Source organism: Lathamus discolor, chromosome 14 (genome assembly GCF_037157495.1).
Source record: "Lathamus discolor isolate bLatDis1 chromosome 14, bLatDis1.hap1, whole genome shotgun sequence".
NCBI classification, from domain to species: domain Eukaryota; kingdom Metazoa; phylum Chordata; class Aves; order Psittaciformes; family Psittacidae; genus Lathamus; species Lathamus discolor.
Genome location: NC_088897.1, coordinates 4444848 through 4470037, shown reverse-complemented (window position 1 = coordinate 4470037; position 25190 = coordinate 4444848). Strand labels below are relative to the sequence as shown.

General features: G+C 47.8%; 2 protein-coding genes across 2 annotated transcripts; both read left to right on the top strand.

The window, feature by feature from the left end:
• Positions 1-1440: 1440 nt before the first annotated feature.
• PRKRIP1 (PRKR interacting protein 1) lies at positions 1441-10162 on the top strand. The gene is made up of 6 exons (XM_065694397.1): positions 1441-1589; positions 2636-2714; positions 4092-4192; positions 4952-5037; positions 6855-6922; positions 9422-10162. The coding sequence occupies exons 1-6, from the start codon at positions 1470-1472 to the stop codon at positions 9535-9537; spliced, it is 570 nt and encodes a 189-aa protein (XP_065550469.1). The 5' UTR covers positions 1441-1469; the 3' UTR covers positions 9538-10162.
• Positions 10163-12774: 2612 nt separating this feature from the next.
• ORAI2 (ORAI calcium release-activated calcium modulator 2) lies at positions 12775-25190 on the top strand. The gene is made up of 5 exons (XM_065694396.1): positions 12775-12909; positions 14377-14422; positions 16151-16391; positions 22731-23267; positions 24316-25190. Exons 3-5 carry the CDS (start codon positions 16164-16166, stop codon positions 24358-24360), a joined length of 810 nt encoding a protein of 269 aa, XP_065550468.1. The 5' UTR covers positions 12775-12909; positions 14377-14422; positions 16151-16163; the 3' UTR covers positions 24361-25190.

The following is a 25190-nucleotide window of genomic DNA, read 5'->3' as shown; positions in this document are numbered from 1 at the left end:
GCACAGCACGGAGCTGTCTGAAACCCGGAGCCCAGATTCACCACTCCAGCTTATCTCCATAAACTACACAAAGGCTTATGCCCCTCTTCCATTGCAGCTGACCTTTACTAGCTAATTCTCTGACGCACACACAACCCCAGCACATGCCATGCCATTTCTGCAGGGCCACAGCAGCTCAAGAAGACATTTGGCTTGCAGAGGAAGCCTGTATCGCAGCCAGCTCCTCTTCCCCACTCGTGCCTTCCTCCAGCCCAATCAGACAAGCACGGATCTGGGTGTAGAAGCCTTCAGCTGGTCCAGGCACCACTCCTGCAGAGCCCAGCTGTGAATATGAATGCAGACAGTGCAGTGTCCCCCTGCTGTTACCTGCCTGCCCTCCCCCAGTGCCCGGAGAGGCTGCGCCATGGGGAATGGTGCTGCTGTTCATCACTGTCAGCAGACAAAGCATGGGCAGCGCTGGGTAATCACCAAGTGACACGCACAGATGGTGCAGGCAGCCTGCCCTGCCCGCTAGGGACACACTAGGAAGTCCTGTGTCATAGAAACACAGAACAGAATCATAGAATAATTAGGGTTGGAAAGGACCTCAAGATCATCCAGTTCCAACCCCCCTGCCATGGGCAGGGACACCTCACACTAAACCATCCCACCCAAGGCTTCATCCAACCTGGCCTTGAACACTGCCAGGGATGGAGCACTCACAACCTCCCTGGGCAACCCATTCCAGTGCCTCACCACCCTCACAGGAAAGAATTTCCTCCTTAGATCCAATCTAAACTTCTCCTGTTTAAGTTTGAACCCATTACCCCTCGTCCTGTCACTACAGTCCCTGACAAAGAGTCCCTCCCCAGCATCCCTACAGGCCCATGGCATAGTTAGGGTTGGAAAGGACCTTAAGATCATCCAGTTCCAACCCCTGCCGTGGGCAGGGACACCTCACACTAGGCCGTGTTGCCCAAGGCTCTGTCCAGCCTGGCCTTGAACACTGCCAGGGATGGCGCATTCACCACTTCTCTGGGCACCCTGTGCCAGCGCCTCAGCACCCTCACAGGGAAGAGCTTGTCCCTTATCTCCAACCTGAGCTTCCCCTGTTTCAGTTTGAACCCGTTACCCCTCGTCCTGTCACTGCCGTCCCTGACGAAGATCCCTCCCCAGCATCCTTGCATCGCTTACACCATCGCGGGGAAGGGATCTGGCAGGGCTGAGCGTGCTGGGGAGAGGTCAGTTGAACCCTCACCCTCCTGCGAGGGCTCTGCCGAGCACAGTGCGGCAGCCACAGACCCACAGCCTGCTCTGGGCCGCAAGGACCTCAGAGCTCCAGCCCCACGGACACCTCACACTGCACCAGGCCGCTCCAAGCCCCGGCCCCTCAGGCCGGGCCGTGCCGCCATGACAGGCCGCTGCAGCCCCGCAGGCCGGGGCGCGTCGCACGCCGTGACGTCACGGGAGGGGCGCGGCGCTGCGCAGCAATGGCGGCCCCCTCGGCCCCGCGGCCGCCCCGGCCCCGCAAGGAGCCGCAGCCGCTCGTCATCCCGCGCAGCGCCGCCGAGGAGCAGCGCCTCCGCCTCGAGCGGCTCATGAGGAACCCGGTGAGGGCACTGCCGGGACTCCGCACCCCGCCCGGGGCGGAGGGTCCGGGAGGGGAGAAGGAGACCGGGACCCCCTCCCTGCGGGGGTCTGTGAGGGACCGGGACCGGGCCCCCCCCCACTCCCGGCTCTGTGAGGGGGGAGGAGGAGGCTGGACCCCGCGCTGCCTCCTCCCCCGGTCCGTGAGGGGAGAGGGACCGACCTCCCCCTCCTCCTCCCCGCGTCCGTGAGGGAGCGGGACCCACACCCCCCACAGCCGCCCCCCCGGGGGCCGTGAGGGAGCGGGACCGGTGCTGCCTCCATCTCCCCACTCCCCGGGTCTGTGAGGGGGCAGAGGCCCGCAGGCACACAGTCCGGGTAGGCGTGAGGGGAGAGGGACCCGCCTGTCCTGGGGTGCTGTGAGGGGAGAGACCCTTCTTCAGGGACCCGTGGGGAGAACCGGCCCCTGGTGCTCTGCCCGCTGCTGCTTTGAACAGGGGGGAGCAGGACCGTGGTTCCTCTAAGCGGGTGTTTTGATCCTGGTCCTGGGGAGGAGGTGTTTGTCAGGTGGAGACTGTCACCCTCCCTCTGTGTGGGCTGGAGGAGGCTGAGACATCCTGGCACCGTGTTCTTCCGCTGACCTTGTACCATGAGTTTTCCCTTCCCTGCTTTTCCCTGTCCTCCATAGATCTGGCATGGAAGGTGCACAAATGCTTTTCCTCGTTTCCCAGACTACTGGTAGTGGGAGCATACTCAGTTTCTGCACTGCTTGGAGGTGCTGATTTGCTTCCTTCTAGTTTCCATACTGAAAAGCAGCACATACACTCCTAATACACCTGGGGTTTGTTGACCTCCAGGCCTGGATGGGGGTCAGCAGAGAGGATACCTCCTGATTCTTGTTTTCTGCTTGCTCCTGATCCCTATGCATGAATGAATTACTACAGCTGGGCTCCTTCTGAGATCTGACGTAAGAGGCTGTTGTCAGACATGCACCACCTTCCAGCAATGGGTTAAAATTGCAGACTTTGCTCATAGAAGGTGCTGATGACTGCTTGGTTTGTTCTTGCAGGAAAAGACTGTCCCAATTCCTGAGAAACTGAACGAATGGGCACCCCGACCTCCCCCGGAGTTCGTTAGAGATGTGATGGGTAAAGACAATACTCTTCAGATAACTCTAGGGTCAGCTGCATTAAACTTAGACAAGTGTTTTAGCAGAAAAGGCCAGAGATGGTTTTCTGTTGTTGCTCATTTTGCTGAAGAGAAGAGGTATGAAATATGCCTCGAGAATTGCTTTTTCAGGTTTTCTTTGGTTCATGGGTTTCGCTTCCCTGCTTGCTGTAAGAATGCAAAGTGTGCTATGGCTGTGGCGCTGCAGCATGTGGAGTGCATGCAAGGAAGTAAGTGCTGCTCTGGTGATGACAGGTAAATGGAGATAAGTAAATCTGGCCTTTCCAAGGATATGCGAGTGCTCTGAAAAGTTATGAGTTCCCTCTTTTGACTGCCTTGAGTCTGAATCTCAGGCACTGAGAAGCAGACACGTGCAGAGGACATGATTGTACGTGGTCAGGTAGGGAGGTGGCAGCTGTGCAAGGAACCCCACAAAAGTTTTCTGCTTACACTTTTAGATGCAGGGATTAAATGTAGTAGTTGTGGTATAAATTATATCAGCATGTAGAATTCTGGCTTTCTTTGGGACCTTCATCCTTATTAATGGTCCTTTCTAGAACCTGATTTGTTCTTATTGCAGAATAATTGATCTTGGACTAAAGCTTTTACGCTCTTTTGCTTATTGTAATTCCCTCATGGCTTTTTCAAATAGCTTTGCTGTGGGCTTGGGTTGAAATGTTTTTCTGGGAGCACCTAGTGTGCTGGGATTCTCTTGGTATCATTGCTGTTGATCCCAGCTGCCATGTTTTAATCACTGTGTGTTGTCTTTGAAGCATGTATTTGTGTGCTTTGCATGGAGAAATGGCTCGGGAGACAGGGGAGAGGATGGAGTGAAATGTTGAAAGCTCATGTGAGACTTCAATGTGCAGACTGTTGCCAGAAAGAGACAGCTTTAGGGATTTCATCTAGGAAGAAATGGTCAAAAACTGTCAGTGGTATCTGTCTTGCATGGGAAAGTTTAATGTGATGGGATTTAACACCTTTCTGCTGACCTTTATTTTTTGTATGAGATGCTGAAAATTAGTCAGAAGCAACCTCAGTAGGATATTTTAGCTCACCCCTGCCTCTAAGAGAAGGGGGTATGCATTTGATCTCTAGCTCAGTGCCCAGCTACCCCAGATTCTCTCTAGGGGAGTAACTGATCAGTAGAAGCTGCTGTGGTACAGAAGTGTGAGGTTTTGCACCTCACTTTGGCTTTTGGTTGTGCATGAGTTGAGCTTCTGTATGAAATTTTGACGCACTCTGTGTTTGTAAATCCTTATCTTACAGTGCATCTCGTTCCTCAGCATCTAGCTGTAGTCATTTGTGAGCATCTACTATGCATTATTTCCTGGTAGACTAACACTTCTTTATTGTAGGTTCCAGTGCTGGAGCTGGGAGTGGGGAGTTCCATGTGTACCGGCATCTTCGCCGGCGAGAGTACCAGAGGCAAGATTTCATGGATGCCATGGCTGAGAAGGTCAGGAGGACTCTCTGTCATTTCCAAACCCTAGCTATTTGATGTTCATTGCAGATCTTTTTTTCCTTTAAAGTCATGCACAAATAATTCAGTTCCAAACCACCCCTTACCAGAGGAGAACTGTAGGAGTGTGTGATATGTGGTGTCTTTGTTGGTATTGAAACATTTGGTGCTTTGTGTCAGATGTGCTCCATCATCTTCTCTGTTCACTGGAGTCCTAGCACACAGTAAGTCTGCACATGAATGCGTGTTCTCAGGGTGCTTTGAAAATGCTTTACAAACTAGAAATCCCTAATGTCAGTGTCTTGCAGAGACAGAATTGAACCAAGTGCCTGTGCATAGAGTCTGAGTCTCTTTCTGTTAAGTCTTGGTTGAGTAGAATAGCACTCTTTCAGAGAGCATTTATATTCTACTCTCTCTTGGCCAAGATCAGTCCTTTGAGCCGTATGTTAATGTTTGTGTCTCAAATTATTCTCTTGTTTTTACTGAAACATTTTTAGGGCAGAAGCCCAACCTCCCTCATCTGTTTTGGTGAGGATCCCTCCTTCTAAAGGCTTCAATGTTTGGCACAGGCTGCAGGTTCAAAATGCTGTAGTCGTCCCTAGGAATATGGCTCTTGTATAAAGACGCAGCCAAACAAAATCTGGCAAAGCTCCCTTCTGTATTTTGCTAAAAGACTTCTCCCGAAAAGGACATGACTTTTAAAAGAAGTATTTTAACTTAGATTGTGACCAGAGTGTGACATGTGATCAATTACAGCAAAGACTAGATGAGGAATTCCAGAAGAAACTGGAGAGGAATAAGATGATTGCAGAAGAACAAACAGCAAAACGCAGAAGGAAGCGGTAAGGGCAGATTGTTCCCAGGAGGCTTGACATGGAAACCCTCATGCCCCGTGCCTCATCTGTAGCTGCATGCTTTGGATAAATGCTATCATTCTGTGCCTACATCTATCGGCTAAGAAGTCTGGCTGTGGAAATGAATTTTGTTAATGTCACTGTTTGGTTTCTAAAGGTAGCTGTAAACATGACGGGCTTTGCTGGCATGGTTACTTTTGACTGCTTGAGCAGCTTTTGCTGACACTGTGGTGTTGCCTGCAGCGTGCCTCACTGCATATTTGTTATAATGATGTCTGGAAAGGTTTGTATGTACAGCTGGCTTAAATAAACACCTGAAACAGCTGACACCAAGCAGCTTAAGTGCAAAAATGGGTGCTGCTTAATGGGTACACATGTGGGTTAAGGCTAGCGGAGCGTGGTGGGGCCAGATGCTGTCTACTGTGCACTCAGTATGACTAGTCCAGTTCACTCTGTGAATACTGAAAAAGCCACTGGTTGGTGCAGTATTGTTAAAATCAGGATCTGCCTCTACCTGCCTCATTGAAAGGCCTGGCAGGTCAAGTCTAGTACGTTAGATGGAAAAATAAATATTAAATCCATCCTTCTCTCAAGTTTTAGACAAAGACAGTTACAGGGTTGATGCTCTCAAGAAAGTCTGAGCATTGTAATGCAGCAACACAAGAATTTAAATTCCACAGTCTGTGTCCACCATACATGTCAGAAATAGCAGGGTATCACGGCTCAGCTCTTTCAAAGGGTCTGGCCTCTCCTTCCTTCCAGAAGGGTTTTATACCTTGTAGCTGAGAGTTGCTGCAGAAAGGCCTGTGCAGAGTGACTCACTGACATGTTAGCACTGAAGTGCACAGCACAAACATTGTTGCCGTCTTACTTTAATTTAGTGTGGTCCAACAGATGGCCAGCAAGTCAGATCTGGCCTGCTGCCTTTTTTCTGTCTGAGATGGAGAGCAACTGTTCAAACAGCAGATGCTGGCTAAACACTGAAATCTCCTTGTCCCCCTTATGTAGGGGTGCAGGTACCAAGTGGCTTTGCCCTGCCCTGTAGGAACCCCTCTAAATTCCCTCACTGCCCTTTCTCTTCTGTTGTGACCTAACAGGTACAGTGCTTAGCTCTCTGTTTCAAGAGAGTTTGTTTATGGTGTTGAGAGAGGAACATGAATCCCAGGTTGCTCTGCCTTGTGTCTGCATTTAGATTGCCTGATTACCTTTGCTAGGTAGACAGAACTGGTTTGTATGAACTGAAATTCACTTTTACCCCTAATGTTACTCCTAGGGCTCAACATATTGATGAAGTAGAGCCAAAGATGAAAGTCAAAGCATAGTGCATTGTTTTTTGTCAATTAAATTATATATTACTGATGATGACTTTATTTTTTTTTTTCAATGCTCCATTCCAGCAGTCTGGGTTTTGAGAATTTGATCTTTAAGGCCCTTTCCAAGCCAAACTGTTGTATGATTCTGTTTTCTCTTTTTGTTTATTAGGGTGGGTAGCTAAATGTAGGGGTAGTTTCAGTTTTGTTCCTTCTGTGTTCTTGGAGATTCTTATGTATCATAGTTTTGGTTGCAGTGGCATCATGGAAGACTTATAAATAAAATAGTCCATTAGACTAAAACCAACATAGAAACTTTTCTGTTGATCGTATGTCTAAGTTTGCTCTTGCTGAAGTTTCAGTTTAAATTCAACTTCTCTTCTGAAGTCTGCTTTTCAAAGATGCCTGTAACATATCCTTTATTAGCATGTGAATGAATGTGCAGAAGCATTACAATGTTGAATTTGCAGAAGAGTCTTTTCCTTTGCCTTATAGCCAGAAGTTAAAAGAGAAGAAACTGCAAGCTAAGAAAAATAAACTTGAGCAAAAGAAGCAAGAAAAAGGTCAGTGACATTTAGTTTTCTTTTCTGAAGACTTAGTTCTGTTCCCTACTTGAAGCCCAGAAGGGTTTGTTCTACCCCTGCCCCAAGCATTCTCGATACATTGGTAATAAAACTGAGCCATAAGCTTGTTATTTTAGCTGATGTTTCAAAAGTCCTCTTTGAAAGCCATCTATGTTGAGATTTAATCTTACAAATAACTCCTCTGCTTGTGAATATTTTCCCTTTATTAGGGGAAACTTTGGACAGCAAACCTTGGAATCCGAGTTTGTTGAATGTCGATTTTGTTTTGTGGATGTTTTGCCCCAGCTATTCTGACAAACTGCAGATTTAGAACATCATCTGCTAAAAAAGGCACTATTGTTAAAGGCTTTTTTTTTTTTTTTTAAGTATATTTTGAATGCATATGGGAAAACAGGTGGGAAAATGCACAACTTGGACAGCAGGAAACTGAGTTGTGATTTTTGTGTGTAAGAAACTGAGCTACCTTGGTGCCATCTGTTTCACGTGACGTATTTCACATAGGAATAAACATGACAAACCTGATTGCCTCCATTCTCCTGCGGTCTTGAAAACTAACGTTCAGCCATGTCAGTGTAACTGTTTGTTCAAACTTTTCAGTACTTGTTGCTTCCTTCCAGTCAGTGTATTTTAGCTTGCACCTTCAAATAGTTGTCCGTCGTGGATTAGCACTAACCCTGCAGTAATTCTTAAAGTTATAGCACTTGCTGGTAATTCTGCCGGAACACTGACTTGTCTGACAATTCTACCTTATTTCTGCTTTGCTTTTCAGAATTGGACCTGTTTCAATTAAACCATTGCCAGCCTCCCATGTAAACATGGGAGGACAAATTAATCATTAGGTTAATTTTACTTGGGACAGCAAGTGAACGTAGCACAGTGGATTGTTTGGGTGTTTTGTTTCGGTTCTGGGTCTTTTTTTCAGCTACTTGTTGATGAACTGTGACTGGGAGGAGAGTTTAGGTATGAATCAATGTACTTTTGTTCACTTTGAGTGAGCAAAACAAAATACTCATCTCTTTAGGGAGTGGTGGAGAAGAGAGCTGGCTCAGGGACTGCCGTGTGGTTTTGAGTGGTTTTGAGTGCCGTGGGCTGGAGTGGTTTTGTTTGGCACAAGCCAGTCATCCCTGGAAGCCAGAATCCAAACTCCCCTGTCTTTAGAACAGTTCTTAGCTCTTTACAGTTTGTGGTTCTCTGGTTGAAAAAGAAGAATAACTGGGGGAGGTGGGGAATAATCAGTGGAGATTGAAGCCCCTAAAAGCCATCTTCAGTCTACTGAGAATAGGCTTGTCTTTTTCTAGTTTTGCATGTCCTGGGTTGAGATCTGAGTTTTTCCAAGTTAATTGAAGTATATTTGTTGGATTTGGCAGGCGAGCATTGATTTTTCCTTTTTAAATGAATAAATAAAACCTCTGAGTTGCCATCTTTCACCTTTGTTGTAGTAAAACCATTAAGAATAAAGGTTTGCACTGGATACGATCAGCTGTTAAAAGGTGCATTGCCTAGTAAAAAATGAAAGTACAGACCTTCACCACGCGGTGGCATCAGATCACTGAGCCTAAATCTTCCGTGTAAGTGGTCAGAGCAGGAGCTCTGTGTGCCTTGGACTGAGAAACAGTAAAGATGCAAGAGCTGCTGGGAGCAGAGAATGGCTGTTAGAGTCAGGTCCCACTTTATGCTGTACCTTATTTCCATTATCTGTTAATTAAATTCTAGGAGTTGTTTTCCGGTCTTCTAGCAGTCTTCACGAGTTTCATAGAATCATATCATAGAATGGGTTGGGTTGGAAGGGACCTTTGAAGCTCAGCCAGTTCCACCCCCCTGCCATGGGCAGGGACACCTTCCACTAGAGCAGGTTGCTCTAAGTCCCATCCCACCTGGCCTTCTGTTTCTTGTGGCCCTCATTAATCTTACCCATGTCTTAACGAGTTCCTGTAGTTGTGTTATAAAACCCAGTCTGTAAAGTTAATGGCACCCTGTGGGGTTTCTGTAAACTTGTAAAGTGTAGAAATACCCTGGGCCTTGCCCATGGCTCCCCAGTGCCTGCAGTCTCTATCAGTTCTCTGATACTGGGAAGTTCATGCTGACACACAGAGGTGAGGTTGGGAGTGAGGCAGTCTATCACTTCAGCATTTGACTGCCTCTGAAATAACATTCCATGGGAGGTGGAGTTGTTAATGGTGAACTTGGCACAGTGGTAACACTGGAGGTAAGGGGATATTTCTCCAAGGGAGAATTTGATATTCTGAGCTCTGCATTGCTCAGTAGAGTTAATATAACCTGATACATGTTTCCTTAGTATCTGGGACTACTTTGTTGTGAGATATTTAACAAGGAAGACACATGGGAATATGTTACCCGTCCCTGCTAATTAGTGTGACCTCATACACGTTTGCTGAGCACCTGAGATTATTTTGTTGTGAAATCCTTAACAAGGAAGACACGTGGGAATATGTTATCAATTCAGACTTGTGTTTTCAGAACCTGATCAGTCTCAAGAGCAAGCCAGCAGCGAGGATGAGGAGGAGGATAGCAAGGAGGAGGAAGAGAAGGAAGATGATGCTGAAGAGCCAAGCTTTGTGATGGGAAGAGGATGAGGCCTTTCAGGGACAGCTGGAAACACTGTTCATCGCTTTATATTCAGGAGCATGAAAGTCTTTCATCTCAGCCAAGCAGAACCCATTGGCGTACGTTGTATCTGCTTCATGGTGAATGACTTCACATCACAGGCCCAAGAGATATCGATAGAGAAATGCCAAATAAGAGATTCTTAATTGCTTGTATAACTGCTGTGCAGTCTGCTCGAAGTTTGCTCTAAAGAGTCAGCCATAAGTCTCTGTGACCCTAGAGTTCTTTCTAACATGGCCCAGAGTGGTTTTTCGGTCTAAAAGCTAAAACATATCCATTACCACTTAAGGAAAATATTACTGTGAGGGCTACATATTCTACTTATGTTGAAGGTGGTAGCAGTGGGATATGTGAATCTAAGGGAAGAGTTTAACCTAAAGTAGAAAAGTGGTCTGTAGCCAGACTTTCCTGCACTGTGAGTGTTGTGAATTTGGGGTTTTGTATGGGGTCATCTCTAACCCAAAGAAATCAGTTTATGTTGCTAGACAAGTTCTATAGATTTTTAAGCAGGATCCCTTTTTTATGGCTAAAACTTTCCCTACTACTTTTCTTCCCTGTTTTTTTAAATGAATAAAGGGGATGTGTTGGATTGTTCTTTTTTTGTTGTTGTTGTTTTGTTTTTGAAGAGGATTTCAGTAAAATAGAGATGCTTGCAGTGCTGAGTGATGTGGCACACATGAAAATGAGGGAAAAGGTGTCAGCTACGTTTCATTTCCTTTTTGCTTTTGGATTGGAACAATATATTTTCCCAAAAGATTACATCTGTAAAGCCTCCAGATCCTGTGGCAGAAAGGCTTGGAAAGGAATGGTTTTGCTTGTGTTTAGCTTCACATAATGATGCCTGCCTTGCTCTCTGCTTTGAACTTTGGGTTCCCTGGTAGGAATCCTAACATCCATATGTATATATATACTTATAGGTGCTTAAATGAAAAGCATATGCAGCAGTGGTTTTATTTGTAACGTGTGTTGTTGTCTTTTCAGTGTATGTTCTATTAGAAGTGCCTGCTCTCTTTCAGACATGCTCTTCCCAGGACCTCGGCATCCAGAATGTGGTGCTCCTTCTCCTCAAGCCTTTGTTAACGCCAAATTATTTCAAGCAAAAAAAAACCCCAAACAATAAAAAGGGAGAATCTCTTTTTAGATTTAGCCTTTTTTGAACAATGCTGCCAGAAATCCTGCATGTTGTCTGAGCTAGCTTTATGCAATGGCTTCTTGGTGGTACTGCCATGGCAGCGGGGAAGCAGATGTCATCAAGTGCAAGCAGTGTTTGTGTTTTGATCCCCCGTAAGTACCCAAAGACTTCAGAGCTGGGTAACTTCTGAGCTGCAAGGCCCATATCCCACCACTCCTTGAGTTAGAGATCAGCATGGGATTGTTTTCTGCTTTATCTCCATAGAGGCAAGTGCTTCAGAGTAAGTTGTGACAGTGCTTTGTTCTCTGATACTTAAGATGCAGAATGGATGCTCTGCTGTTGGCTTTTTCCCTGTGGAGAGATGAGCTATGAGAATTACTTCACCTGGTTATCCCCTTTAGGGCAGGTGAACTCTGATTCTTTGGTGTTGTAGGATGAGCTGTAAAATCGTTGTCATGTTTTGTAGCTTTCGTGGATGGAGAAGTGGGAGTTTCACAAATAAAGACTGTTCTGCCTCTGAGCGTGTCAGGCTTTCGAGCTGAATAATTAAGTGCTGTTTTGCATTAAGTAGAGCAGACATTGCTGCATGAGGACACAGTTCTCAGTCACGAGGAAGATGGACTGAAGCTTTTCTTGGTGAACTAAATGTATTCAGGTTGTGTGGCCTCATCCTGCCTCGTTAAGGTGCCATCGTTACCCATGTTGAATTATTCATACCCTTCATTTTCTAGGGATGCCACATTTGTAGGTGAAATCCATAAAAAGCAAAGAGAATGTGTTGCTGAAGGTGGTATCTGCGGTACGGTCTTTCCTGCTGGGGTGGCTGAGTATAGCAGCAGGAGCTGCATTTGGTAGGTGTTGCTATGAGTTCTGGAAATTACTACTCTGTGTTGTGGTTCGTGTCAGTGCCACATCTCTTGAGAGTACAAAGGCACTTTAGAGAGAGAGTTTGAAGGGCTGGTTCTTAGTTAAGACAAAATACAAGTACTCTGTGGCCTCAAACTGAGGAGTAGAAAAAGGGAAGCACTCCCCTAAGTAGTAAAATGAGGAACAACTCTACACTTGCTTCCTATTCCAAATACAGCACGGCAAAAGCCGTAGTAACTTAAAGGCTTGAAACTGCCAAGGAGTTTGATCTGCTTACATGAAAATTATTGCTCTGGATTCTCTCCTAGAGGAGTTCCTCTCCTTTCTCTGGTGGAGACTAATTGCCAGGGGCTAAAGTCTGCTGCTGTTTCATTTCTATGTGTGCTCTTGCAAGCTCAGGACCCTGAGAGACAGCAGTGTTAGTGCTGGAACCAGGCCAGAGGTATTCATAATCTCAGAGGTGAAAAGCCCACTCAGGGTAACAAATGTACTTGTCTCTGTAATAAGTGTTTAGGAATAGTTTGCCGTTGTCTTTTCCCTCCCCCAGGCAGAGGGAGTTCGGGGAGATGGGATTGTGGTGTGGTAAAGCCTTTTGGCATTTCCTTTATCTCATTTTCAGGGAAAGAGCTCCCTCCTCTTTCCCCATCAGCCTTTTGATGGGTTCATACAGGATTTCCCGATGAGTCTGTGCAAGGAGGGATGTGGGGACACTGCGGGCTGCCCCCTGTACCCCTTTGAGCAGGGGGTTCTGCCCGTGCTTCCCCCGGTGAGGGCATAAACCAGCACTGCCTTTTGACTTATGTGAGTGGAGACTTTTTGCTGTATCATTAACAACTGTAATAAAATCACATTTACATCCCATTGCCTGGGGGCGTTCTCTGTGGGAATACCTAGAGCCAAGAGGTCCAGACCGAGTAACGTTTTTAGCGGGGGGCTCCATAAGGGTCGGGAGCCGCGCACTGATTGTTTTCTCCTGCAGATACGCGTTCAGAGGAGTACGCGGATCCCACCCCATTGCCGGATCAGCCCCGTGGCGCCGGGGGACATCCCGGGATGCGCTTCCACCGGTACCTCCATCCCCGCTCCGTGCCTGCCGGGCGCTGCGCTGCGGCAGCGCGGGGAACGCCCCTTTAGCCCCGCCCTCCCGTCCAGGGGACCAATGAGGTGGTGGTCACATGAGGTGGGCAGGGCTTCGTTCCCGCACACACCGCCCCGTCCATTTCCTGTGTGGTCACGTGGCGGAGCGCGGCGTTGCCGTGGCAGCGGTGGAGGCGGCTCCGGCTTGAGGGTGCTCCCGGGGCGCCGCGTCCGACCCGGCCCGGCCCGGCCAGGGCAGCCAGCGGTGAGCCGGGGTCAGGGCCTGCCCGGGCCGGGGAGGGGGGGTGTCGTGTCCCGGCCCGAATCCCCTGCCCCGGGGGGGTTTGGGTGTGGGCAGCCGGCAGGGAAGGGGGTCCCGGCCCGGCCCGCGGTGTGCTGGAGCTCCCTTGGGATGCACAGTGCAGGCCGGCCCCCCGGGGTCGCATCCTGACAAAGGGATCCACGCCCCGCGGGGCTGTAAGGGAAACACGGCCAGCCTAAGGTGCGGGGCAACCTCCGGTGCTGTTGGAAGGGGGTCTCCGTTGTGGGGAGGGAGCTGGTCCCGTTCTGCCTGCGGAGATGCTGGGATCCGTGGGATGCCGGACAGGGATCTGGTGGAAGGAGGTTTTATCCTGTCTAGAGAGGATCCCCCGTCCACAGGGTCTTTGGAGGGGAGGGTGCTGGCTGTGGGGGTCTCGTCCTGGCCTGGGGATCCCCTGTCTGAGGGTGCTGTTGGAGGGGAGACCCTTGCTGTGTGCGGTCATCTCCTGCCCGGGGTGTGCTGATGGTGCCTGGGGAGGGGGAGGAGGAGGAGGAGGAGGAGGAATCCTCTGCTCATTTGATGCCCTGTGAGCAGGATCGCTGCCGTGGTGGTGGGGCGAGAGGGGCACATCCTGCTCGGGAGGTGATCCCCTGCTGTAAGCTGCGGGGTGTTCACACCCTGCCTGGGCGGTGACGTCCCAGGGAGGAGATCCCAAGCCAAATGAGAACATGGGAAGGGGTTCCCCATAGTGAAGAGGGCCAGAGCTTGGGGGCCCAGTGTAGCAGGGGAATAAGGAGTAGTGGGGCCTGAGGTCGTTACAATATGTGGGGCCTTGAATGATGCTGTGCAGAGGCGGACGACACTGGTACAAACACTGATGAGTCTGAGGGGGAGGCTGGCATCCCCAAGCCAGGCAGAGAAGCTGACAGCGCTGCTGAGACAGCGCTCTGCAGGCGATTGTTCAGAGCACGCCAGCAGCAGGAGGGGGATCCACAAATCTCAGCCCTGGCAGCATCTCCTTCATTCCCTGCTGTGAAGAAATCCCTGCACATGGGCTTGCAGCTGCACGGGGGCAGCTGAGGTGTAAGGCACAGCAAAGGCTTTCCCTGCGACACTGGATAAGTGATCCAAATGGATGTGCGAGAGTGGGACCAAACACATCAGATGTGCAATGCAAGTGAGTAACGACGCAGCTGGGATGGACACAAAGCTGGCTGTTAGCCTGAGGAAGAGGTCTCCAGGGGAAGTCCTGATTCTCCATCCAAAACTCAACAGCCCTGTGCAGTAAAAACCCGTAGGATAGTTATTTCTGTAAGAGCAAGCATCCTCAAGCTTTAATGTTGGAAGGCAGGAACATGAACTCTCCAGAATAACTCCCCCTGATGCACATAACTGGCTGGAAAGTATTTCTGGAGTAAAACTGCTTAACATACAGTGTGTGTAAAATGCCTTTTTGGTCTTGTGTTTCAGCCCTCGGAGCCCTTCACCCAGTCCCTCCATGTCCATAGCCAGCAAGGTGAGTTTGCCGTCGTGTTCCTGATTGTTTGGGCTACATTTGTGCGTTGTGGATTTTCTTCTGAAGCTGTTTACTTATTTGGGAGCAGCTCTTGAGCTGCTCCGGAGTGAAAATTCATCCTTGTGGTATTTTTAGCTTATTTTTCTAAGGAAAGACACAGACGTGATTGGGTGCTCTTGCTCTCCCTCTGTAACCCCTGGATTCATTCGTCTTTTCAATGGCATTTGTCCCAAGGGTTGAAGCTTTCCTACATATAAAGTTTTGTGTAAATACAAACTGAGACCATTGGTGTCCCAGCTAAGAACAAAGCTAATGAATGCACCCCATGCTATACATTGCAAAATCCAGACAGGATATTGTCACAGGAAACAGCTTCGTAGGTTCACTGCTCACAGAATGGTTCTGCCTCTGATCCTCTGCAGGAGGCTGGGGGGGGAGCTGCTGGCTCGGGTTTTTGCCTTCTGTAAAATAGGCTGGAATCTGAAAGCCCATCATGCTTGGGAGGGACAGTCTTGCTTCCCGCAATGCTTTAGTTGCTGTGCTGCTGTCTAATCTTTGTTATTGTGCCTGGGACAGTTTTGTTCCTTTTTAGTAATAATATTTACAGCTGTGGGTAGTTGATGTCCCTTTCATCTTCACCACTTCCTCAAATCTCACAGCAAACATGGGTTTATTAGCTGGCAGCATGTGGCGCATGGCCATGGAGAGCTGGGGGATGCAGGCAGGTCTGGGGCTCCTCTCCAGCGAGCAGCAAGGTGCCTGTGACCTTGAGGTGTGGCGCTGGGACTAATTAGTACCGCAGCGTGTGTCATTCTGGGTGTGCGTGTTCTCCTCCTAGGAGCTGGTGAGTATTTACGGCCAGAAGGATCTCGTGTGGTGCAGCTCTGGTGTTGCTCCCTGCCGCTGCCGTGGTGTTTGGTGGCTGAGTTGTGAGGGTGGGGATTGATCAGGGCATCGCGGTTTCCATTCTTTGGAAGGCCCAGTTAAACATCTGGTTTCAGAGGTTGGTCGGAGTTGAGGGAGTTCTGCTCAACTGATAGATCTGTTCTGCTGCTTTCTTACATCTGTCAGTGTAATCTCTTGAATAAGATGCTGAAACTACCTGGAAGGCTTTTCCCCTTGGAATTGTCTTTTCCTTTCCCTGTGCTAAGAGCCACCGGTGGAAATGAGGGAACAGGATTCTCAGTCAGATGGTGTGAGCAGTTCAGGAAATATAACTTCCCACTGTGGAAGCTTTGTTAACCCTACACAGCATTCAGCTCTATGGCTGTTGGGGAAGAACTGTGCCCATCTAAACCGAGCTATGATGAGCAATGGTTTAGCTGGAAAAAAACCTCTGTGAAATTAACTATCAACTGAAAATCAGAAGATGGAGCCTCCACTTCCAGAGTGTCTTTATATAAACCAGATTTTTTATTAGCAAGGAGGAATTAAAGGGGAAAGGTGAGATGCCAGCTTGGAAATGGGAAGCCAGATGCTGTGCTGCCTTCCTGACCTCCTGCTGGAGTAGTTCCCGGCTTTACTTGTGTAATCTTTCCTAGTTCTCATGGTCATTTTTAGCAGTTATGGATGGTCCTTTCCCTGGTCTGTGCCTTGCAAACGTGATGGTATTTGGTCCATCATTTTTCTGCTGACTGAGGGCAACTTTGTTTAAACGTAGCTTTTCGAGTAGCTCATGCTGGTCCTGCCCGCTGCCTCCTTTTGAACATGACCATTTTGTTCCCTCAGCATTTCTCCCATCATGAGTTCTGAACTAAACGTTCCAGTGGATCCTTCCACTCCTGCTTGCTGCTCTGAACCTGGCACAAAAGGCATGGATTATCGGGACTGGGTCCGGCGCAGCTACCTGGAATTGGTTACATCAAACCACCACTCCGTTCAAGCCCTTTCCTGGAGAAAACTGTACCTGAGCCGAGCCAAACTGAAAGCTTCCAGCAGAACCTCTGCTCTGCTGTCTGGATTTGCAATGGTATGTGTACTTGGTAGCAACGCTTTCTGGATCATGAAGGTTTTGGTTCTCTAAAATCATCTATTCATGGGTGCTTTTTCCTCCTGTGAAGAAGCAGACCACACTGGTGGGTTCTGAAGAGGCAGGAGGCATCTGTCTGGGGGTTTCTGCATGACTGCTGCTGAGAAGTTTGAGGCTATGTCTCTCAAAGCTGCCTGAGCTGCCTAACAGTCAACCCACACACTCCCAAGTCAGCCCTTTAAAATACTAATCCCTTACCTGCGACTGAGTGCTCCACCAGTGTTGCTGAACAATACAGGAGCTGTGTGTTCCTTTGTCCCTGAGGCCATTCATCACTGGCTGCCTTCAGATGAGGTTACGTTTGGGTGTGGAGCTCCTCTGGGCCCCTGTGGTTGCTGTGGTCCTGCATATTATCTTAATTTCTATTATCTTAATTCCTGTATGTTGTTTTTGCAGGTCATGGTGCCTAAAACAAAGTAGAGGTTGGGTCACAGTCTGCCAGAGCAAAGTTTGCATAGTGTGATTGGGGCAATTGTGTTATACTCTGAGGTGTGAGAAGAGGCCCTGAAGACTCTGGCCTGGAGGGCTGGTATATTCTGTCAGTGCTGCCTATTGGGATTAATCCCTAATACTTGCTTTTCTCTATGCAACACTTGGGTGTTAACTGGAAGCTGTGTGCATAGGTCCAAACCATGAAAGGGAATGAGCAAATGAACATGGAGACAGTGGTCCAGCGCTCAGACCTGTCTGAGCTGTGGTGTTCAGCTGAACATGGCCATTCTGTGTTGATACTCTGTGTCGGTGTGACTCTTTTCATCTCCCTTCTGGTTCTTGCTTATTGGGAGTGAGAATTGCGGCCTGTTTAGGGGAGGTTTTCTGCTCAAGGAATGGTCTGGTTGTTCCTGAGGTCTGTCAGCTGAATGCAGAGGCAGAGGGCAGTGCCTGGGTGAGTGGGACGTGATGTGAAGATCCTGCAGCTCAGAAGTTGGAGGGGAAGACAGATCTCAAGAACTTTCCAGATAGCTCTCCTTGTTTTATTTTAGCTTCTTCTGTTGCTTTTTCCTCCCTCAATCCCCCAGAACATGAATCATCTGTAACATTGCAAGAGTCTGGGATGACAAAGTTGGTCACCCAAAGTGAAGTTGGAGAGATGCAAGCAGGGAGTGAAGTGGGAGCAGGCTGCAGGGGAGAGGGTGCCTGCTTGCCTCATGATTCCTCTCTGTTCACTGACTGCATGCAAGTAATGTTGGTAAAAGCTTTCCACATGGTGTGCGTTGGTCTGTAACCAAGCTCATGTGCTGGAATGGCAGAAGGTACCTCATCATGTTGAGAAAGTTGCATGCTTTTCTGTACATTCCTTTCACTCGGAAGCTTTCTCCCTTTAAAAAGCTGCTCATGTGCTTGCCCTTTGAGCCTCTGGGTTGCTCGAGTTCTATGCTGGTCATTTGTGACTGTTCTCTTTAATGTGATTATTAAGTTAACATTTGGTATTGTTGTAAACTGATCTGTCAAGTGTGGTTGCACAAGCAGGTGCCTATCACAGAATCCCAAGGGTTGGAAGGGACCTCAAAAGATCATCTAGTCCAACCCCCCTGCAAGAGCCAGGTAACCTACAGTACATCACACAGGAACTTGTCCAGGCGGGCCTTGAATATCTCCAGTGTAGGAGACTCCACAACCCCCCTGGGCAACCTGTTCCAGTGCTCTGTCACTCTTACAGTAAAGAAGTTCTTCCTGATGTTAACGTGGAACTTCCTATGCTCCAGTTTACACCCATTGCCCCTTGTCCTATCACTGGATATCACTGAAAAAAGCCTAGCTCCATCATCCTGACACCTACCCTTCACATATTTGTAAACATTGATGAGGTCACCCCTCAGTCTCCTCTTCTCCAAGCTAAAGAGACCCAGCTCCCTCAGCCTCTCCTCATAAGGGAGATGTTCCACTCCCTTAATCATCTTTGTGGCTCTGCGCTGGACTCCTTCAAGCAATTCCCTGTCCTTCTTGAACAGAGGGGCCCAGAACTGGACGCAATATTCCAGATGCGGCCTCACCAAGGCTGAGTAGAGGGGGAGGAGAACCTCTCTTGACCTACTAACCACTCCCTTTCTAATGCACCCTAAGATGCCATTTGCCTTCTTGGCCACAAGAGCACATTGCTGGCTCATGGTCATCCTCCTATCCACCAGGACCCCCAGGTCCCTTTCCCCTTCGCTACTTTCCAGAAGTATGCCTATGCTGGGATGCTGCTGTCGCTGGCATCCTTGGGATGCGTGGGGGCCTTACAGCCCACCCACACAGCAAGGCTGAACCATGTATCTGAACACAAAGCTGCCTTTTCAACTCATGCAACAGAGTTGCTGAAAGTCCTGGGCAGACAAGAGATTAACCGTTTGACTTCTCTTTAAACCATTTAAAATGCAACTAGTACATAGGTATATGTAAATATAATACGTAAATAATGCAGATAAATGCAGAGGTGTAAGTAGCATCAATTATAGTAATCAGCTTAAGTTCATAAGTACACCTGAAATCAGTCATTGTCAGAAATAAAAGGGTTTGCAATAAAGGATTCTCTTTATCAGCAAGTTTTTTTTCCCAGCTGGCCATACTGGAACTTCCAGTGGAAGCTGAGGTATTTGTTCCTACAGGGTTATTTCTCCACTGGTGATTTGGCACGCAGGTATGTGGTACACGGATGTTTACTCTCTAATAAAAGCACATATGTGGCTATTGATGAAAGTAGAGAAGTTATTTAGAGTTAAATATGTGTAGATGTGGCACCTAGGGACATGGTTTAGTGGTAGATTTGGCAGTGCTGGGTTAACAGTCAGACTCGATGATCTTAAAGGTCTTCTCCAACCTAAATGATTCTATGAAACCGTTTCCCTGTGTGCATTTAACTATGTAAACAACTGTCACACCGGGCTTGGCTATCGCTTTATTTACTTCCCCGTCAGTGTGTTTGATTCTGGCCAGTTCCATACTACCTGAAAAATATGAGCTGATGGATATTTAATCAACAGGCAGTGGCTTTGGTCCAGCTCCTTCTGGACAGGCTGCAGAATAACATGAACCTTCCTTGATGCTATCTCCGGTATTTCCAGCCGGGAGCTGGGTGGATCAGGAGGATGTGAATCCTTTCCAGCACCAGGTCTGGTTGGAGATGGGCTGTAGGGCTACTGCATTTGCCCCAGGGAGACTGCAGGTGAAGATGGAGTTTAGGAAACCTCCTTAATAATTTTCCTGATGGAAATAAGAGCTGTTATTGCTAATCAGTGTTCTCAATACTTGTCCAGTTGCTACAGGATATGTATTTGGTATTTCTTTTTAAACCTAACAGATCTAATGGAGTGATTGTTTCTACAGGCTGCCAAACCATCTGTGTGAATGGAACATGGCTTATGTAAAGCCATTTGTCATCCTTTTGCCTGATACTATCTATCCCAGTCTAAATTTCTTGAGATGAGCATCATCTTTGTTGTGGACAACCTGGGCTCTACTGGTCTAAAAAAACCCAACATAATTCCATGTAATTTAATTGCTGTTTAAAATGTTCAGAATACTTGCTCCTTTAGCAAACCTGTGAGTGTGGAGTTCAAGGAGGGGATTCTCAAGCTTGAAATTAAGCCTGTGCTGAGATACTCTGTGGCTCATCAGTGTGCTCAGCACCTTGCAGGGTTGAGCCCTTGACACTTTTGCTTCTGGGAAGAGGTTAAAGTAAAAGGGGCTGTTATCACAGAAGGGTATAATTGTATCAAACATGACATTAATAGTTTAACAGGCCAAGCAGCATATTTAATGATTTTTAAATGGGTTATGTCAGCTTGTCCTCTTTCTCTTATCCGGGTCAGAGAATGACGTGACGGTCTGTAGTGGGTAAAGCAATAAGAGCTCACTCACCTTTCCAGTACTTGTTTGGGTTAAATGAATCATTTTTCTGCCTTGCTGCCCTATCTGGATTGTTGATGTTTTCTCCTGAAATACCTCTTACTGAGCCATCAGTCAGTGTTAAAAATTCATCACGTTGCACAGCTGAAGCTAGCCCTAGGGAATAGGTTAAGTCTGGGAGGAAACATCCAATTAGCTGGAAAGCACTGCTCATGTGAAGGATAACAAGGAGAAATTGATATGTTGACATCAGCCAGGCTTTCAGTTTTAATATCAAGCCATAAATTGAACATGCAGGTACAATTCCTATTCAGCTTGCTGAATACTGTGTCTCTGGGTATTACAGCACCCAATAATGAACAATATACCTGCAGCTTTTCCTGCCTGATAGGGTGTGACTGACAAGCACAGCACTGTACAAATCCTTTGTACAGAACTGTGCAGCAGAGAGTAAGTCTGATCTCCTCCTTCTCAAATCAATATAAGGGGAACTGCAAAGGGAATATATGCAAGGCAATGTGTAATGCCTTTTAATTAACTTGATCTTGCAATAGATAGCAAAGTTAATCCTGTGTTATTATTTTCTCTGCTGTATGACAAAAACTACTGTAAACTACAAACAGGAGCCTTTAAAAAACAACAAAAAAATACCCACCCCACCCCCCCCACCATATTCATAGTCAGACCAAAAGACTGGGAATATCCAAGAACTGTCACTATATTTGTGGTGTCTGTAATATCCTAAATAGTTGGTGTAGGTATAAAATCTGGGCTTGTAGAGCTTGACTGTTTGCCACCACAAACACACATGTTGTATCTTGGTTGCTATTAAGTGTGTTCAGACTTGACTGTGATCCCCTTGTTGAGGCTGCTGATGGTTTCGAAGTAAAGGCAGGTAAGAAAGCAGCAGTCATACCAACGTAGGCACTTCCTTCCATCCCTTCTAATCTTTCTGGTGGCTACCTACAGGGAGAGCACGAGAGTAATCTTCCAGTACCTAAATAATGCTAGTAACAAGTAATGCCAGAGTGAGTAGTGCAGGTTGTTATACAGAGTCTGAAACAGCTGCTCAGCGGTGGTCTCGTGGGAAGCCTGGATAAAGTAATCTGCAAAATCTATTTACCCCACAGAATCAAGCTGTTGGCTTGGACTTCACCTTCTCCTGATGGTCTGGAGAGGCACTGCCCTGAGGCAGGCATCCAAGCATCGGCTTCTCCTTCCCGTAACGCATACTGAATCAGAAGCATAGAATGGTTTGGGTTGGAAAGGACCTTAAGCTCATCCAGTTCCAACTCCCTGCCATGGGCAAGGACACCTTCCACTAGACCATCTGGCACGCTGTGCTGTGCTGGAGCAGCAGGTTGCCTGGCATCACCGAAGGTTTTGCCTGCTGCCAGGCAAGTTGGTATCTGTGTGAATCATGAAGTGCAGCTGCAGGTCCAAGCAAGCCACTAGAGAGTTACCGGAGAGGAATGTTGGATAGTCTTGTCCATTGGTTTTGTGCCTTCTCTTAGCAAAAGGTTTCTGCAGGCACTTCAGGGATGCCACACATTGAAATGCTATTGTACTTCACAGGTAGGCTAAGTAACTTTACCAGTTCCTATGCTAAACCAGTTAACAGGCCTGTAGTAGGACTCAAGTTCTGATCTCAGAAGAGCCCTCTGCTCTCTTGCACTTATTCTGCTTGTTAAACTTTGATTAAAGAAAAAGTAGACTGCTTTAGGGACTTGCTAGGTGGTAACTCTTGTTTTGAGAGCAAACGCCAGCCTGAGCTGTAGCTGTCCACCTCTGCAGAGTCTATCAGTCAGTTATTAGCTCTCAAGGGAGAAATTTGAGGTTATAAATAAGTCGTATCTGGACATATTTTGTAATAAAAATGAATGTGCGGTGTTCTGAGAATAGAAGGCAGCTATTTTAACCGTGAACTAACTTAAACTGCCAAGTGCTTCCCATGGGGGGGGGGTAGTGAAACCCTGCTGGCCGCTGGCCACAAGAGCTGCTTGCTTTTGCTTTTCTTTACATGCCTGAAGTCGGAACTTCCTGCCCCGCAGCCTCGAGTGAGGAGCGGAAGGGGAACGTGTGATGGGCGGGTGGGTTAGTGGGCTGTCAGCTGCCTCCGAGCTCCACTTGTTGTTTAATGAGTTCCTTCTGTTGTGTGCTGGGTTTGATGCAGTTCGTATGGCTCCTGGTTGCAAGGAGAGAGATGTTATTCAGAAAGCTACAGCACAGAAACATGCATGTGAGCCTGCAGAAAGGCCAAGCCGCAGAGCGCGCGTACGTCTTCGTGGGTAACAGAGATGATCCATCTAGGCTGCCATTCTAAAAAGCACTTGAGTGTGTACTTGACCTTAGGTGCTCTTCCTGAATAAAGATGCTTTCCTGGATGAGAGCCTTGAAAAGAGGAAGACCAGCAGCTGTTGACAAGCTCTTGTGTTCCTTTCCCCTCAGGTTGCCATGGTGGAGGTGCAGCTGGAGGTACAGTACAAGTACCCCCAGATGCTGCTGATCGCTTTCAGTGCCTGCACAACGGTGCTCGTGGCAGTTCATCTCTTCGCCCTTCTCATCAGCACCTGCATTCTGCCCAACGTGGAAGCAGTGAGCAACATCCACAACCTGAACTCCATCAGCGAGTCCCCACACGAGCGCATGCATCCCTACATCGAGCTGGCCTGGGGCTTCTCCACCGTGCTGGGGATCCTCCTTTTCCTCGCGGAAGTCGTGCTTCTGTGCTGGATAAAATTCCTGCCTGTGGGCTCCATCCTCAAAAACGAGACCGCCAACGTGGAGAAGGCCAGCAGCCACGCGGGGTGGCAGTCAGCACTGGTCTCCACCATCATCATGGTCCCCGTGGGTCTGATTTTTGTCGTCTTCACCATTCACTTCTACCGCTCTTTGGTGCGGCACAAAACGGAGCGCCACAACCGGGAGATCGAAGAGCTTCACAAACTGAAAGTGCAGTTAGACGGGCATGACAGAGGCATGCAGGTAGTGTGACTGCGAGGCAGGGGCTGCTTCCAGTGAATCCTTCTGCTAAGGCTAAGAGCAAACTCCCTGTTTTGCTAGCTGGTGAGATGCACCCGTGATGGATTGTCTTGAGGCTTAACTATGTAAACGCTAATCGCCTGCCATCCATAGCTGTGGGTTTTAGGGCTGTTTCAGATGCTGGGGTCTCTGGCCTGCTTCTGGTCCTACACTCTTGCATACTGAAGTCAACACTGCCATGGAGTTCAAGGCCAAAACTTAACCTTGGCTTAGGTAGCCAAAAAATCTGTCTTTTTTACCAATGCAATATTCTGTTGCCAAAAGTAAAACTGGGTCAGCTGTCCCAAAAGCCAGTGTGTGTGTAGGACCTGTCTCGTGTCAGAGCTCCCTGGCTGTCCGGGCAGCAGCAATTAGCCTGCAGCTCATTTCTAGAGCTGAGCTGGTTAATGTGAGTATCTGCAGCTGGCATGGGGACATCCAGGAAAGCACAATAGAAACGTGAGTGTTGATCACCTTTGTTCCAAAGCAAGTATTCCATAGATACATAACCAGAAAGAAATCAGCCTTAGCTTTTGTGTTCTTGTTATTCCTTACTCTGTTTTTACAGCTGGGGAGGTAGACTCCTGAATTGCAGGAGGCTGGGTAGCTCTGTCGTACTTTCATCGGTAGCATCAGTTCATTAGGTTGAGTGAATGCCAAGGCCATGTGTTTTTTCCCAGTAAGAGGCAAGAGAGCCCAGGGAAGGCTTACAGGTGGCTTCGTTTTAACAAGGACATCCTTAGAGCAGTGACAGGGTATTTAATGAGCCAGAACTCTGAAGGACTAGAAAAGCAAGTTCCAAGGAGGGTAAGGAGTGACAGCACATAGCATGCTGTAGAAACCCATCACTCTGTTGTCTTCATGTATGTGTTGTTGCAATGTCTTTAGCCTGGGTTGCTGGAGAGAACAAGCCCCAGCCCTGGATATTTCATCAGTTGTTTTGGGGGTCTTTTTTGTCAGCTCTAGCATTTGTCTGTCAAAACCAAATGCTTCCCTTCTTCCTCCACCAAAGCAGGCAACTCCCCTGTGGAACCTGGAGCTGTATTGGCGAGTGTGATGGAGCTGGATCCAGCAGGAGAGTCGTGTGCCATTACAGAGCTATCACGTTTCATTGATCTAACTTTGTTTTTCGCAGCACAGAAGAAGACAATGGCACATCGGCGTTGCTTAGCAAGGGAAGCTTGTAAATGCTGTGGCACCCTTGTGGGTGAAAACTTGTGTAAAAAACGATGTTATGGTTTATGGTAACTTTATGGAGGGAAGGGGTGTTTCGCAGTTATCTGCTCTTTGAAGGGAAAGTGAGGCTCAAAGAAGCCTCAGCATGTTTTCTTGGCCCTGATCCTGCGCTGGTTTCCTGCTCTGCACTCAAATGCTGCAGTTTCAGAGCCTCCTAGGCTTTACATGTTTCTGAAATCATTAAGGATGTTTGTAGTGTTCTATTTAACCCCGCTCCCTTATTCCACTGGGATTTGAGATATCTAATGACATCAGCTTCCCAAAATGGGGAGAGTACACTCAAATCCCAGTGCAGCAGGGTGAGACTGTCCCTATATCCCCCTCTGGCGAGGGCCTTGGGAACCCAACTCTGATCTCTCTTGTTTACATGTGAATTTGAGCATTGCTGAACAAGTTGCTTAGCACTGTGTCTGTTGGCTTTCATCTGTTGTTCTTGCCGCAGTTGGCATGTACCATATTGGCTGATGTGCAGCAAAGAAGATAGTCTTTGTGTGCTAAAATGCCTATTCTGTACTTATGTGCATATGCAAAAAATGAGGAGTGCGCTCCGGGAAGTGGGTGGTCATGGAATTCCTGCCATCTCCCCAGGAGTCTGCCCTCTCTCCCTCTTCTTTTTACCATAATAAAAACTAAAGGTTTATACAACAAAAA

Bases quoted from the DNA above. Each gene is read 5' to 3' on its own strand.
- ORAI2 (XM_065694396.1), top strand. From the start codon at position 16,164: ATGAGTTCTGAACTAAACGTTCCAGTGGATCCTTCCACTCCTGCTTGC. The intron at 16,392-22,730 runs GTATGTGTACTT...CTTTCCCCTCAG, and splicing joins TGCTGTCTGGATTTGCAATG to GTTGCCATGGTGGAGGTGCA. The intron at 23,268-24,315 runs GTAGTGTGACTG...CCTCCACCAAAG, and splicing joins GGCATGACAGAGGCATGCAG to CAGGCAACTCCCCTGTGGAA.
- PRKRIP1 (XM_065694397.1), top strand. From the start codon at position 1,470: ATGGCGGCCCCCTCGGCCCCGCGGCCGCCCCGGCCCCGCAAGGAGCCG. The intron at 2,715-4,091 runs GTAAAGACAATA...TCTTTATTGTAG, and splicing joins GTTCGTTAGAGATGTGATGG to GTTCCAGTGCTGGAGCTGGG. The intron at 5,038-6,854 runs GTAAGGGCAGAT...TTTGCCTTATAG, and splicing joins GCAAAACGCAGAAGGAAGCG to CCAGAAGTTAAAAGAGAAGA.